The following is a 13694-nucleotide window of genomic DNA, read 5'->3' as shown; positions in this document are numbered from 1 at the left end:
CAGAAAGAGAGAGAGAGATATGAGAGGCAGGGACAGACAGAAAGAGAGAGAAATATGAGAGGCAGGGACGGCCAGAAAGAGAGAGAGATATATCAGAGGCAGGGACGGCCAGAAAGAGAGAGAGATATGAGAGACAGGGACGGCCAGAAAGAGAGAGAGATATGAGAGACAGGGACAGCTAGAAAGAGAGAGAAGATAATAAGAGAATAAAACACAGGTGGTCTGTTGCTAGTCTGACAGAGATAAAAAGAGAAGGTGTGTTAGCGTTAGCATCATCACCTTTGACCCTGGGGGTCCCTGTGGTCCTGCGTATCCTGCTTCACCATCTTCACCCTGAGCGTGCACAGGGGTCAACAAAGATCAATACTCCAGCGTCTACCTCATTGCATACATAGGCATCTATGCAGGTATAAACTTCATGTATTTAAAGTGTACTATATATGCTTATATGTGTACCACTGTGCTATGTAGTGTGTGTAGGAACTTGGAGACTTACTGGCTTTCCAGGTGAACCTGCATGGCCCTGTGAATGACGAATGTAGTTGGTGCATCATCTCTAAACTCTTCTATAACTGCTAGTACACGAAACTAAATAACACGACTCTAGGTACAGTGCTATATAACATGCTTGTGTACTAGTAAAACAGTCAAAAACACAAAGAAACATTAAAATGTGTATAACAATCAAGACTCACCTCCATACCATCGCGACCAGGGAAACCCTGTGGACAGCAGAGCAGAAAATCACACATCAGGATTGCCATAGATATTGTGTATTCTGAGGAATAGCCACTAGAGGTCAGTGCTCTATCAACCTACAGTTATGGTTAGGTGCCTGCTATGTACAGTATGTTGAGCTGTTTTTGGCTCCATCTACCCAGAGCCATATACACTGAGCGTACAAAACATTAGGAACACCTACTCTTTCCATGACATAAATTGACCAGGTGAATCCAGGTGAAAGCTCTGATCCCGTATTGATGTCACTGGTTAAATTGACTTCAACATGTGGCTCAGTTGATAGAGCATGCCATTTGCCACACCGGGGTCGTGGTTTGATTCCCACGGGGGATGAGTATGGAAAAAAATGTAAATAATTATGTGCTCACTATTGTCAGTCGCTCTGAATAAGAGTGTCTGTTAAATAACTGTACCTCTGTTTAAAATGAACTGTGACGTACATGGGCATAACAAGCCTCTTTCTCTATCAGTAGACATTCTATTACTTCATACACCATCAAATACAGAATGTCTTTAGAAATTATTGTCTGGAACCATGTGGTGATTACAATGAATCCGTTAAATAAAGCTGTTGATTGTGTGCGTGTGTGTGTGTTTATGTGTGTGTTCCAGGTGGATGTATTGTATGCTTGGTGTGTGTTGCTTGGTGTGTGTTCAACCATGTGTGTTGAAGTCCTCCATGGAGAGGCCAGGTCAAGAGAGAACCATGTGTGTTGAAGTCGTCCATGGAGAGGCCAGGTCAAGAGAGAACCATGTGTGTTGAAGTCGTCCATGGAGAGGCCAGGTCAAGAGAGAACCATGTGTGTTGAAGTCGTCCATGGAGAGGCCAGGTCAAGAGAGAACCATGTGTGTTGAAGTCGTCCATGGAGAGGCCAGGTCAAGAGAGAACCATGTGTGTTGAAGTCGTCCATGGAGAGGCCAGGTCAAGAGAGAACCATGTGTGTTGAAGTCGTCCATGGAGAGGCCAGGTCAAGAGAGAACCATGTGTGTTGAAGTCGTCCATGGAGAGGCCAGGTCAAGAGAGAACCATGTGTGTTGAAGTCGTCCATGGAGAGGCCAGGTCAAGAGAGAACCATGTGTGTTGAAGTCGTCCATGGAGAGGCCAGGTCAAGAGAGAACCATGTGTGTTGAAGTCCTCCATGGAGAGGCCAGGTCAAGAGAGTTGGCCTTGGGGATGTTGTGTAAGCAGCCTCTCAGACAGACAGACAGTCAGGTCTCTCAGGTCTCTCAGGTCTCTCAGGTCTGTTCTCTGTTTTTCTACTCCCAACACTTAATGCTCTACTGTAATAAATACTAGAATGTGAGGTTACTCTAACTAACTAACTCTCTCCTCATATTTCCCATTTTCTCCAATGCCTACTTGAGAACAGGAATGTGTTGTGGCTTCCTTGTGGCTTCCTTCCTCTCTCTCTAAACGTACGGGTGCACGCACGTACACAGACCACCACACACACTCCCCCTCTCTCTTCACCTTTGGACCCTATTGTCTAATAGTTTCTGAATCAACAATAACTATTCTCCTCTCCTCTCCAGTCTGTTGCCCTTCGATGCCACTGGGCAAACCGTTTCCCAAGTCTTCTGCCCTCTCACCTTTACCATCCTCCCCTTATTATGTTATCTGATGACATGGTAGACAGCATGTCCCTGGCCCTCTGACCTTAAACCCTCCTCATTAGAGAGAGAGAGAGCGAGAGAGAGATCGAAAGAGAGAGAGCGAGAGTGAGAGAGAGAGAGAGAGCGAGAGAGAGAGAGAGAGCGAGAGAGAGAGAGAGAGAGAGAGCGAGAGAGAGAGAGCGAGCGAGAGAGAGAGAGAGAGAGATAGCAAATTGACTCAGGGAACACAGCTCTCCTTCACTGTGTTTCTCACACGTCTGACTTCAACATGGACAGGGCTACCACCCTGCTTTGTTTTGCTGATTTGTGTTCTGCAACTCCTTTAATGAATTCAGAAAGTACATTAAATAAGGACTAGGTTAAATAAATGCCCTCTCTTACTGACATTTTTCATTCAAGACCAGCTTCGACACCATGCCAACTGCCAATATGGTTAACAGTGCTGATCTTGGATAAACACAAGTTACCCTTAACCCCTCCTGCCCTCCAACCACAGTTTATGCCTGTTGTTCTAGATTAACCAAACCCAGGCTGGGTTAAAGTTAAAACAGTGAAACAGTGACGGCCTAAGGCGAAAGAGCTATTGTTTGGCGAGGCAGGGAAACTGTTGGTGAACCCAGAGAGAGTGTCATATCTGTTACAGGAGCACAGAGTGACAGGGCTGGGGTAGGGGTGGGGGAGGGGGGGTGGGGGGGGGGGGAGTATGGAAGGCTGGGAGAGACTAAGACTAGCTGGATCACATTGTGGACTTCTCTTACAGAAACCAGAGGAGGCCTATTTTGGGCTATTTTAGGTAAACCGCAGCTCGCTGGCAGCACAGTAGGCTTCGGTCAACGTGGGTCTCTGCACTCAGAGTAGACCCTTCCCCATCACTCTCCATCACTGTCGCACCCCTGTGGTCAACACGGCCAGATCAACACGGTTGTGGTCGACACAGCTATTGATGACTGAGGTGTTGGAGTGACCAGAAACTAATGGTGGTAACCTAGTTCTCCATCATCAGCTGGAACTAAGAGAGAACACAGTGATGGTAAATAGAAGGAGAAACCGAGGAGAGGGAGGAGAGAACCATAGAGACAATGGAAAGTTATGTGTTCATAGCCTGGTTCCTCTCTAGGTTTCTTCCTAGGTTTTGGCCTTTCTAGGGAGTTTTTCCTAGCCACCGTGCTTCTACACCTGCATTGCTTGCTGTTTGGGGTTTTAGGCTGGGTTTCTGTACAGCACTTTGAGATATCAGCTGATGTAAGAAGGGCTATATAAATACATATGATTTGATTTGATTTATGTGGGTGTATGTGGGTATATGTGAATCCATTGTGTGTATATGTGGGTGTGTGTGGGTGTATGTGGGTATATGTGAATCCATTGTGTGTATATGTGTGTGTATGTGGGTGTATGTGAATCCATTGTGTGTATACGTGGGGGTATGTGTATATTCCAACTTTACCTGTAGGTGTGTGTGATATTTGTGTGTAAGGTAATGCTGTCACCTGTTCTCCAGCCGGGCCACGGGGCCCGTCTTTTCCCGTGTTTCCAGGAGGGCCTCTGGGGCCAGGAGACCCTTGGTCACCCTGCAGGACGACACATCAGAGGGATAAGAGAGAGGCAAAGAAAGATAAAAGGAATGAGCGAAAGATGGAGACAAACCAACAAATGTGGAGAAAATTACAATATTTACCATATGACAAACACACACACACGAACACACACACACACACACACACACACACACACACACACACACACACACACACACACACACACACACACACACACACACACACACACACACACACACACACACACACACACACACACACACACACACACACACACAAACTCTCCCAGGTACGAGATGTGTTAACTAAGTATTAAATACAACATAAACTGAACTGTGAAATGAAGTGTTTCATTTCTTCCTGCGGTTGATCTAGCCAAAAGGAACCACCTCACATGAAAGGGTGTTTAACCAATGGAAATACAATCTACATGGCAAATACTTCCCTCCTCGGTACTTTTTAACTTCCCTTAACACAATTAGCACAATCCCACTAAGGAAAATCCACAGCAGTATTTTCAGACTGTGGTCAAGTAATCTAATGCCTAAAGTAGACCCTCATCATGCTAGTGTTTCCCTGCTCTGTTCTTGTTTAACTGGATCCATTGCTTTAACCAGAGTCTTCTCATGGTATTCACATGGATATTCCCAGCATTCTCTCTCACAGACATACTGAATGTGATGGTCTGATCCTGTGTGTTGTGGTGAGATGTGAGAGAAGGGCCTTTTCATTTAGACTGATACTCTCCAGGTCTTCACCCATCCGACTCTAGGCCTGTTTCCCTGTCTAGATAATTAGCATAGCTCCACCAACAAAGCTGTTCTATTCCCAATGTAATGAAAAGCACACATTCCTAAAGTCTCTCTAACATGTGGCCCTGCAGTCCTCCTCAGAGAGGGTTTCTACTGGTTTGCCATGTTTCAAAACAGGCATCATAGGAAAACACAAGCATACACACACATAAAAATGAACATAGCACATCCTGAAATAAACATCCAATAATGTGTGCATGAAGAGATGGATGAACTGAGACAGCAGCAGAGAGCTGGGGAAGTGTGAGGAAGCAACAGAGAGAGAGATAATGAAGAAAAGGGTGAGAGATATCAAGGAGTGAATGAGATATAAACAACCAGCAGTGAATGAGAGATATCAACCAGCAGTGAAAGTGTTAAAGCTGGTTAGAGGTCCACACATGCCTTAGTGGAGGTGTACCTTTATTAAGCGTCTCTGGAAGTTGGACTGGTCACCAGACATAAAGCCATGGTCATAGTGGGGAAAGACCATCTGAAGCAGGAGAACAGACGACAATAGGAAAAGAGAGAGAAAAGGAAGAGAAGGAAGAGAGGGAAGAGAATGAAGAGAGGGAAGAGAGGGAAGAGAAGGAAGAGGGGGAAGAGAGGGAAGAGAAGGAAGAGGGGTAGAGAAGGAAGAGAAGGAAGAGAGGGAAGAGAAGAAAGAGAGTTAAGAGAGGGAAGAGAAGGAAGAGAGTTAAGAGAAGGAAGAGAAGAAAGAGAGGGAAGAGGATGAGAGCGAAGAGAAGGAAGAGAGTGAAGAGAAGGATGAGAGGGAAGAGAAGGAATAGAAGGAAGAGAGGGAAGAGAAGAAAGAGAGGGAAGAGAAGAAAGAGAGGGAAGAGAAGAAACAGAGCGAAGAGAAGGAAGAGAGCGAAGAGAAGGAAGAGAGGGAAGAGAAGGATGAGAGGGAAGAGAGGGAAGAGAACGAAGAGAGGGAAGAGAAGGATGAGAGGGAAGAGAAGGAAGAGAGGGAAGCGGAGAATAGACCCCAGAGAGGGTGCAGAGCAGAGTATTGAAAGGGAACGAGACAGAGAGATAAAGAGATAGAGGGAAAGAAAAACAGAGAAAAATAAATAAATCAGTGATGTAATCAGTCAGGGACAGATTACAGGCTGCAGCTTCCCTCCATTCTCCAGGAGAGACAGAATGGTGCTGAGGACAGAGTGAGGTTCCAGGTAAGAGGTCAGGGTTGAGGACAGAGGTGACCCAGCAGCTGTAGTCCAGTGGAGAGAGACAGGAAGGTCAGCAGAGCATGAGTGACAGCCAGAGGACTGCTGGGAGATCAGAGCTACGGAGGGACAAACCTTGACGGTGAGGATCTGATTACTGTGCAGACCAGCGTATGAGTTGTGGGGAGGAGGGCCCTGGGGGACGAGAGGGGGGAGGGGAGGAGGGAGGAGAGAGGTGGATGGGGTAGAGGAGATGGGGGAGCAGAGGGGAGGAGAGAGGGAGGAGGGGAGGTGGAGAGAGGAGGAGAGGAGAGAAGGGATGAGTAGAGGAGGGAGAGGAGAGGAGAGGAGGGGGGAGGAGTGGGGAGAAGAGGAGTGGAAAGGAGAGGAGGGAGGTGAGGGGAGGAGTGGGGAGGAGAGGAGGGGGTAACACAGAGAAGGGTGAGTCACCTTTCGGAGGAAAGGTGGAGCACCATGTAGCTACTGTATATGCACCTGACAAGGTTGCAGACCTCAAGTAGCAGCTAGCTATCAAGGTTGCAGAACTCAAGTAGAAGTTAGCTACCAAGGTTGTAAACCTCAAGTAACAGCTAGCTATCAAGGTTGCAGGCCTGAAGTAACAGCTAGCTATCAAGATTGCAGAACTCAAGCAGAAGATAGCTACCAAGGTTGCAGACCTCAAGTAACAGCTAGCTATCAAGGTTGCAGAACTCAAGTAGAAGTTAGCTACCAAGGTTGTAAACCTCAAGTAACAGCTAGCTATCAAGGTTGCAGGCCTGAAGTAACAGCTAGCTATCAAGATTGGAGAACTCAAGCAGAAGATAGCTACCAAGGTTGCAGACCTCAAGTAACAGCTAGCTATCAAGATTGCAGAACTCAAGCAGAAGATAGCTATCAAGGTTGCGGACCTGCAGTAACAGCTAGCGATCAAGGTTGCAGACCTCAAGTAGCCAGTAGCTACCAAGGTTGCAGACCTCAAATGGAGGCTAGCTACCAATGGTAAATGTACAACAGGTGTGTGACTGTCCATTAGCCACATGGGTAGCTATAATGTTAAAATGCAGTAAGATGGATCTGTATACTACCTGTGCTGATATCTCCTCATCCCCAGTGATACATGCAGTAGTGGTAGAGTACATTGCATAGTAATCAGTAAACATATGGTCAAGAATGGATATTTGTTTAACAATGTGCTAATTAATCCCGTAAGGTTGGGTTGCCAACAGACACGAAAATCAAAACATTTATTAATTCATTAATTCATATAGTACCATTATAAACTATAAATAAAGTATTGTCGTGAATGGGACTTCTTTAATCTATCCTTTCACTGTACAGGAAAACCATATCTTTATGTGACCCAGTCTGTACCTACACTACATGACCATAAGTATGTGGACACCTGCTCGAACATCTCATTTCAAAATCATGGGTATTACTATGGAGTTGGTCCCCCCTTTGCTGCTATAACAGCCTCCACTCTTCAGGGAAGGCTTTCCACTAGATGTTGTAAGATTGCTGCGAGGACTTGCTTCCAATCAGCCACAGGAGCATTTGTAAGGTTGGGCACTGATGTTGGGCAATTAGGCCTGGTTCGCAGTCGGCGTTCCAATTCATCTCACAGGTGTTCGATGGGGTTGAGGTCAGGACTGTGTGCAGGCCAGTCAAGTTCTTCCACACCGATCTCGACAAACCATTTTTGTATGGACCTCGCTTTGTGCACGGGGGCATGGTCATGCTGAAACCCAGAAAGGGCTTCCCCAAACTGTTGCCACAAAGTTGGAAGCACAGAATCAGCCCCAGACCATTATTCCTTCTCCACCAAGCTTTAACGTTGGCACTATGCATTCAGCAGGTAGCGTTCTCCTGGCATACGCCAAACCCAGATTCGTCCATCAGACTGCCAGATGGTGAAGCGTTATTAATCACTCCAGAGAACGGGTTTTCTCCGCTCCAGAGTCCAATGGCGGCAAGCTTTACACCATTCCAGCCGACGCTTGGCAATGCGCATAGTGATCTTAGGCTTGTGTGCCTCTGCTCGTCCATGGAAACCTATTTCATGAAGCTCCCGATGAACAGTTATTGTGCTGACGTTGCTTCCAGAGGCTGTTTGGAACTCGGTAGTATGTGTTGCAACTGGGGACAGACGATTTTTACGCGCTACCCGCTTCAGCACTCGGCGGTCCCGTTCTGTGAGCTTGTGTGGCCTACCACTTCACGGCTGAGTCGTTGTTGCTCCTCAACCTTTCCACTTCACAATAACAACACTTACAGTTGACGTGTGCTCAATTTTATACACCTGTTAGCAATGGGTGTGGCTGAAATAGCCAAATCCACTAATTTATATGTCCCTTTCTTAATAATATTGTCTCTTTAAATGCACCCCCTCTCTCGCTTTTTCTCTAAAACAATGTGAAACAAAGGAGGCTGTGTTTGGAGGCTCTGTTTGGAAGCTGTGTTTGGTCAAGCCCAACGGACAGTAATTGTGATAATTTCCTCACGAGCTGAACAGAACATGGAGTCTCATACCGTAGAGCAGTTACGGTTGAGTTCCCTCCTTCACAAAACATATGGATGGGAGAGAGGGATGAAAGAGAGGTGGTGGGAGAGGGAGAAAGTAGAGAGAGAGAGAGAGAGAGGGAGATGAACAAAGAGAGAGAGGGGGAGAAAGAGAGAGAAAAAGAGGGAGATAGAGAGAGAGGGAGAGAGAAAGGGAGATGAACAGAGAGAGGGAAAGAGAGAGAAAGAGAGAGATAAAGAGAGAGAGACAGTGAGCGAGGGAGAGCGAGAAAGAGCGCGAGAGAGAGATATGCCAGTCTGGTCATGAGGTTTCTGTTAGAGGGCTGCGGTGCCGTGGTTCTACCACTGAGGGAAAGAGAGAGGAAAGCTTGGCTTGGGATAAAACCCCACTGAGGGAAAGAGAGGGGAAGGCTTGGGATAACACCTCACCATGCCCTGATTCTATCATTGAGGGAAAGAAAGATGAAAGCTTGGTTTGGGATAAAACCCCACTGAGGGAAAGAGAGGGGAAGGCTTGGGATAACACCTCACCATGCCCTGATTCAACTGAGGGAAAGAGAGGGGAAGGCTTGGGATAAAACCTCACCATGCCCTGATTCAACTGAGGGAAAGAGAGGGGAAGGCTTGGGATAACACCCCACCATGCCCTGATTCAACTGAGGGAAAGAGAGAGGAAGGCTTGGGATAAAATCTCACCATGCCCTGATTCAACTGAGGGAAAGAGAGGGGAAGGCTTGGGATAACACCCCACCATGCCCTGATTCAACTGAGGGAAAGAGAGAGGAAGGCTTGGGATAAAACCTCACCATGCCCTGATTCAACTGAGGGAAAGAGAGGGGAAGGCTTGGGATAACACCCCACCATGCCCTGATTCAACTGAGGGAAAGAGAGAGGAAGGCTTGGGATAAAACCCCACCATGCCCTGATTCAACTGAGGGAAAGAGAGAGGAAGGCTTGGGATAACACCCCACCATGCCCTGATTCAACTGAGGGAAAGAGAGGGGAAGGCTTGGGATAACACCCCACCATGCCCTGATTCAACTGAGGGAAAGAGAGAGGAAGGCTTGGGATAACACCCCACCATGCCCTGATTCAACTGAGGGAAAGAGAGGGGAAGGCTTGGGATAACACCCCACCATGCCCTGATTCAACTGAGGGAAAGAGAGGGGAAGGCTTGGGATAAAACCTCACCATGCCCTGATTCAACTGAGGGAAAGAGAGGGGAAGGCTTGGGATAAAACCTCACCATGCCCTGATTCAACTGAGGGAAAGAGAGGGGAAGGCTTGGGATAACACCCCACCATGCCCTGATTCAACTGAGGGAAAGAGAGAGGAAGGCTTGGGATAAAACCTCACCATGCCCTGATTCAACTGAGGGAAAGAGAGGGGAAGGCTTGGGATAACACCCCACCATGCCCTGATTCAACTGAGGGAAAGAGAGAGGAAGGCTTGGGATAAAACCTCACCATGCCCTGATTCAACTGAGGGAAAGAGAGGGGAAGGCTTGGGATAACACCCCACCATGCCCTGATTCAACTGAGGGAAAGAGAGAGGAAGGCTTGGGATAACACCCCACCATGCCTTGATTCAACTGAGGGAAAGAGAGAGGAAGGCTTGGGATAAAACCCCACCATGCCCTGATTCAACTGAGGGAAAGAGAGAGGAACGCTTGGGATAACACCCCACCATGCCCTGATTCAACTGAGGGAAAGAGAGGGGAAGGCTTGGGATAAAACCTCACCATGCCCTGATTCAACTGAGGGAAAGAGAGGGGAAGGCTTGGGATAAAACCTCACCATGCCCTGATTCAACTGAGGGAAAGAGAGGGGAAGGCTTGGGATAAAACCCCACCATGCCCTGATTCAACTGAGGGAAAGAGAGGGGAAGGCTTGGGATAACACCTCACCATGCCCTGATTCAACTGAGGGAAAGAGAGGGGAAGGCTTGGGATAACACCTCACCATGCCCTGATTCAACCGAGGGAAAGAGAGGGGAAGGCTTGGGATAAAACCCCACCATGCCCTGATTCAACTGAGGGAAAGAGAGGGGAAGGCTTGGGATAAAACCCCACCATGCCCTGATTCAACTGAGGGAAAGAGAGGGGAAGGCTTGGGATAAAACCTCACCATGCCCTGATTCAACTGAGGGAAAGAGAGGGGAAGGCTTGGGATAAAACCCCACCATGCCCTGATTCAACTGAGGGAAAGAGAGGGGAAGGCTTGGGATAACACCTCACCATGCCCTGATTCAACTGAGGGAAAGAGAGGGGAAGGCTTGGGATAACACCTCACCATGCCCTGATTCAACTGAGGGAAAGAGAGGGGAAGGCTTGGGATAAAACCCCACCATGCCCTGATTCAACTGAGGGAAAGAGAGGGGAAGGCTTGGGATAAAACCCCACCATGGCTTGTCTTGCAGCACGGTCTGAAGATGAACCTACTGTCTGTTGGGATGCAACATTCAAAAGTCTTGTCTTAAAGATGGCGAGGCTATTAAAGTACAACGTTTGTTGTCTTCATGAAAGGTGACTTGTTCACCCTAGAGTCAAAGCTGAACCATCTTCCCACTTTTCTGTGGTAGAGTGGTGAATTATTAAGTATATTTTAATGTCCGTGCCATCCTGTGTGTGTGATCTGAGCTCACTCAAGGGCCAACACTGGCACTAATGATGACAGTTCGACAGGAAGTCCCACTGACAGTGATGCATGACTACTTCCTGTTTTGTGTGTCTCCTCTCTTCCTCTCCAAGGGGGCAGAAGTATGAGGACAGAGAGTACAGGAGTACAGGAGCACAGGGACAGATTGTATCAGTTACTCTGTTGGCAGCAGAACCCAGTAATGACAGAGCTGGGGGTGGGGGGAATGGGTCCATGATACAAAGATGAGTCCGCTATGGTGCAGACCTACTGTCTCCATTATCAAGTCCTTTCAAAACAGACAACAAAGGTCAAGACAGTAGCTGATATGTACAGTTAGAATACCACTTAACACTCATTCAGGATCGAGCTGTTCAGAGTGATGGTGATGTCATCCATCTCGATAAATCCTCCCTTCCCTCTAATTGGCTGACACTTGTCACCTGATCTATCACCACCCAGTATGGAGCCAAGCGGCAGGCAGTGAGATGCTTTTGTTTGAGAGAAACTTGTGTTTCTAAGCGATCCTCTGCGGCTTAGCTCCAAAGTTACCCAGGCAGATCGCAGCTAGAGGCACTGCATCCAAGTACAATATTTATCCTTTGGAGGAATAGCTAATGCAGGATGCCAAAGGGATTCATTACCACACAGACAATTACCTCTAGTTCTGGCAGGATAGGCTGAGAGGCTGGGAAACCAAAGTTAGGAATGTCTTCAATGTTCCTGACCTCGTAGTAAATATCGTCCTTGCAAAGCAGCACTGTCTAAATACCACTGTGTTTGTCCTGTTGACACGTAATAGCAATATCTCCTTCATTCACACACACTAGTGTGTGGTCTAGAGAGAGAGGTGAATGAGAGAAAGCGGTTGTGAGACCCAACGGCACCCTAGTTCCTATCTCAAAAGTAGGCAGTGACAGAAAGAGCAGTAGCTGAGTAGAGAGAGAAGCATTCATTCAAATTGTAGGTAGGAGACAATGTTTATCCATAACCTGTGACCTGAGCCAGAGTAAACTCATTTAACATAGTGCGATAAAATATACAGTACTGTAAACTGTTAATATAACTGAGGCCATGACCAGATATGGCCAGGGTAGCAGAGTATGGAGCCGCACTGAGTAAAGTAGGAGATAAGTAAATAGATGTTAAATACAGGGATTGATGATATCACAACATGAAAAGGCAACAATGACAGCATAGTCCAGATGCAGAGAGAGAGAAGCACAGTGTGTTGCATTCCATGTCTGAAATGTGCTGTAAGTTGGTGGTTGAAGATATCCCTCTAGTGGTGTGGGGGCTGTGCTTTGGCAAAGTGGGTGGGGTTATATCCTGCCTGTGTCTCCCGACCCCTCCTGTCTCAGCTTCCAGTATTTATGCTGCAATAGTTTATGTGTCGGGGAGCTAGGGTCAGTCTGTTATATCTGGAGTATTTATCCTGTCTTATCAGGTGTCCCGTGTGAATTTAAGTATGCTCTCTCTAATTCTCTCTCTCTTTTTCTTTCTTTCTTTCTCTCCTTTCTTTCTCTCTCTCGTAGGACCTGAGCCCTAGGACCATGCCTCAGGACTACCTGGCCTGATGACTCCTTGCTGTCCCCAGTCCACCTGGTCGTGCTGCTGCTCCAGTTTCAACTGTTCTGCCTGCGGCTAATGAACCCTGACCTGTTCACCGGACGTGCTACCTGTCCCAGACCTGCAGTCTCCCCTTTACCCTCAGTCTACCCTCTACCCTCTACCCTCAGTCTACCCTCTACCCTCAGTCTACCCTCTACCCTCTCCTTTGATTTCTGATTTGGGATGGATGGACCATTACTCTATCTGCAGGGAGAGGGAGAACGGGTGGGGCAGGGAGAGGGAGAAAGAGGGAGGGGAGAGACAGACGAAGACGGAGACAGTGGACAGATAGAGTTTGGGAAGTTATATCTGATCAGGGAAGAACATAACCTTTATTGGAACAAACGCAATTGTTGAGTGAGTCTCCTCAGCTCAGGTGCATACATACATAACCCACACAATTCACTTCAATAGTCAGACAGAAAGAGAGAGAGAGGGAAAGTAAGAGTGGGAGAGAGACTTACCCTGGGACCAATATCTCCTTGGTCACCCTATAGAGAACACACAAGAGGAGAACAACCATCAACACACACATTTAGCTCTAAATTTAGAACAGTTGACAGCAGTGAAATTAAACAATTAGTAGTGATTCTACAGTAGGCTAAATAGTGCAAACCAAAGCCCCTTGGAATCAAACCATTGCCGAACCAAGGAAATCTGGATTTCTGAATCAACTCCTAGGATGGGAGCTGGGAGAGGAGAGGACATGAGGGTAGCTGATGCTCTGATGGGATTTTGGGCTTTGTTTTCTCAACAGGGCCATCTATGGTGATTACAGAACACCTGACAATTTTACGGAACTTTAGCATCATCTGTCATTCCCAATTTTTTATTATCAGCAGGAATAATACACAGCTGCTCCTGTGTCTCGGCCTCTGAGTGACCTCTCCCTGAGGATAGGGGTCACCATAAAACATCACTTGGCGTTCTAAGTGACATTCCTGAGGATAAGGCTGATGGGTGTAATTCAGCTATAGGCACTTTAAAGTGATAGACATCTAAGTTGGCTGATGTTTTGACCAGGGCCCAGGAGGCAGCTGGAAAGAGAAC

General features: G+C 47.2%; 1 protein-coding gene across 1 annotated transcript in view; it reads right to left on the bottom strand.

Annotated features, from left to right (window-relative positions):
- LOC139581456 (collagen alpha-1(XXIII) chain-like) overlaps positions 1-13694 on the bottom strand; it is a 255802-nt gene that overhangs the window by 35485 nt on the left and 206623 nt on the right. Inside the window, exons 9-14 of the mRNA XM_071411243.1 lie at positions 13109-13135; positions 5127-5198; positions 3846-3926; positions 696-722; positions 497-523; positions 280-333 (exon numbers count right to left, since the gene is read on the bottom strand). Coding sequence (XP_071267344.1) covers positions 280-333; positions 497-523; positions 696-722; positions 3846-3926; positions 5127-5198; positions 13109-13135 — 288 coding nt within the window. The remainder of the gene's footprint in view (positions 1-279; positions 334-496; positions 524-695; positions 723-3845; positions 3927-5126; positions 5199-13108; positions 13136-13694) is intronic.

This window comes from Salvelinus alpinus, chromosome 7, assembly GCF_045679555.1.
Source record: "Salvelinus alpinus chromosome 7, SLU_Salpinus.1, whole genome shotgun sequence".
NCBI lineage: Eukaryota > Metazoa > Chordata > Actinopteri > Salmoniformes > Salmonidae > Salvelinus > Salvelinus alpinus.
This window is presented reverse-complemented; position numbering and strand designations above follow the sequence as displayed.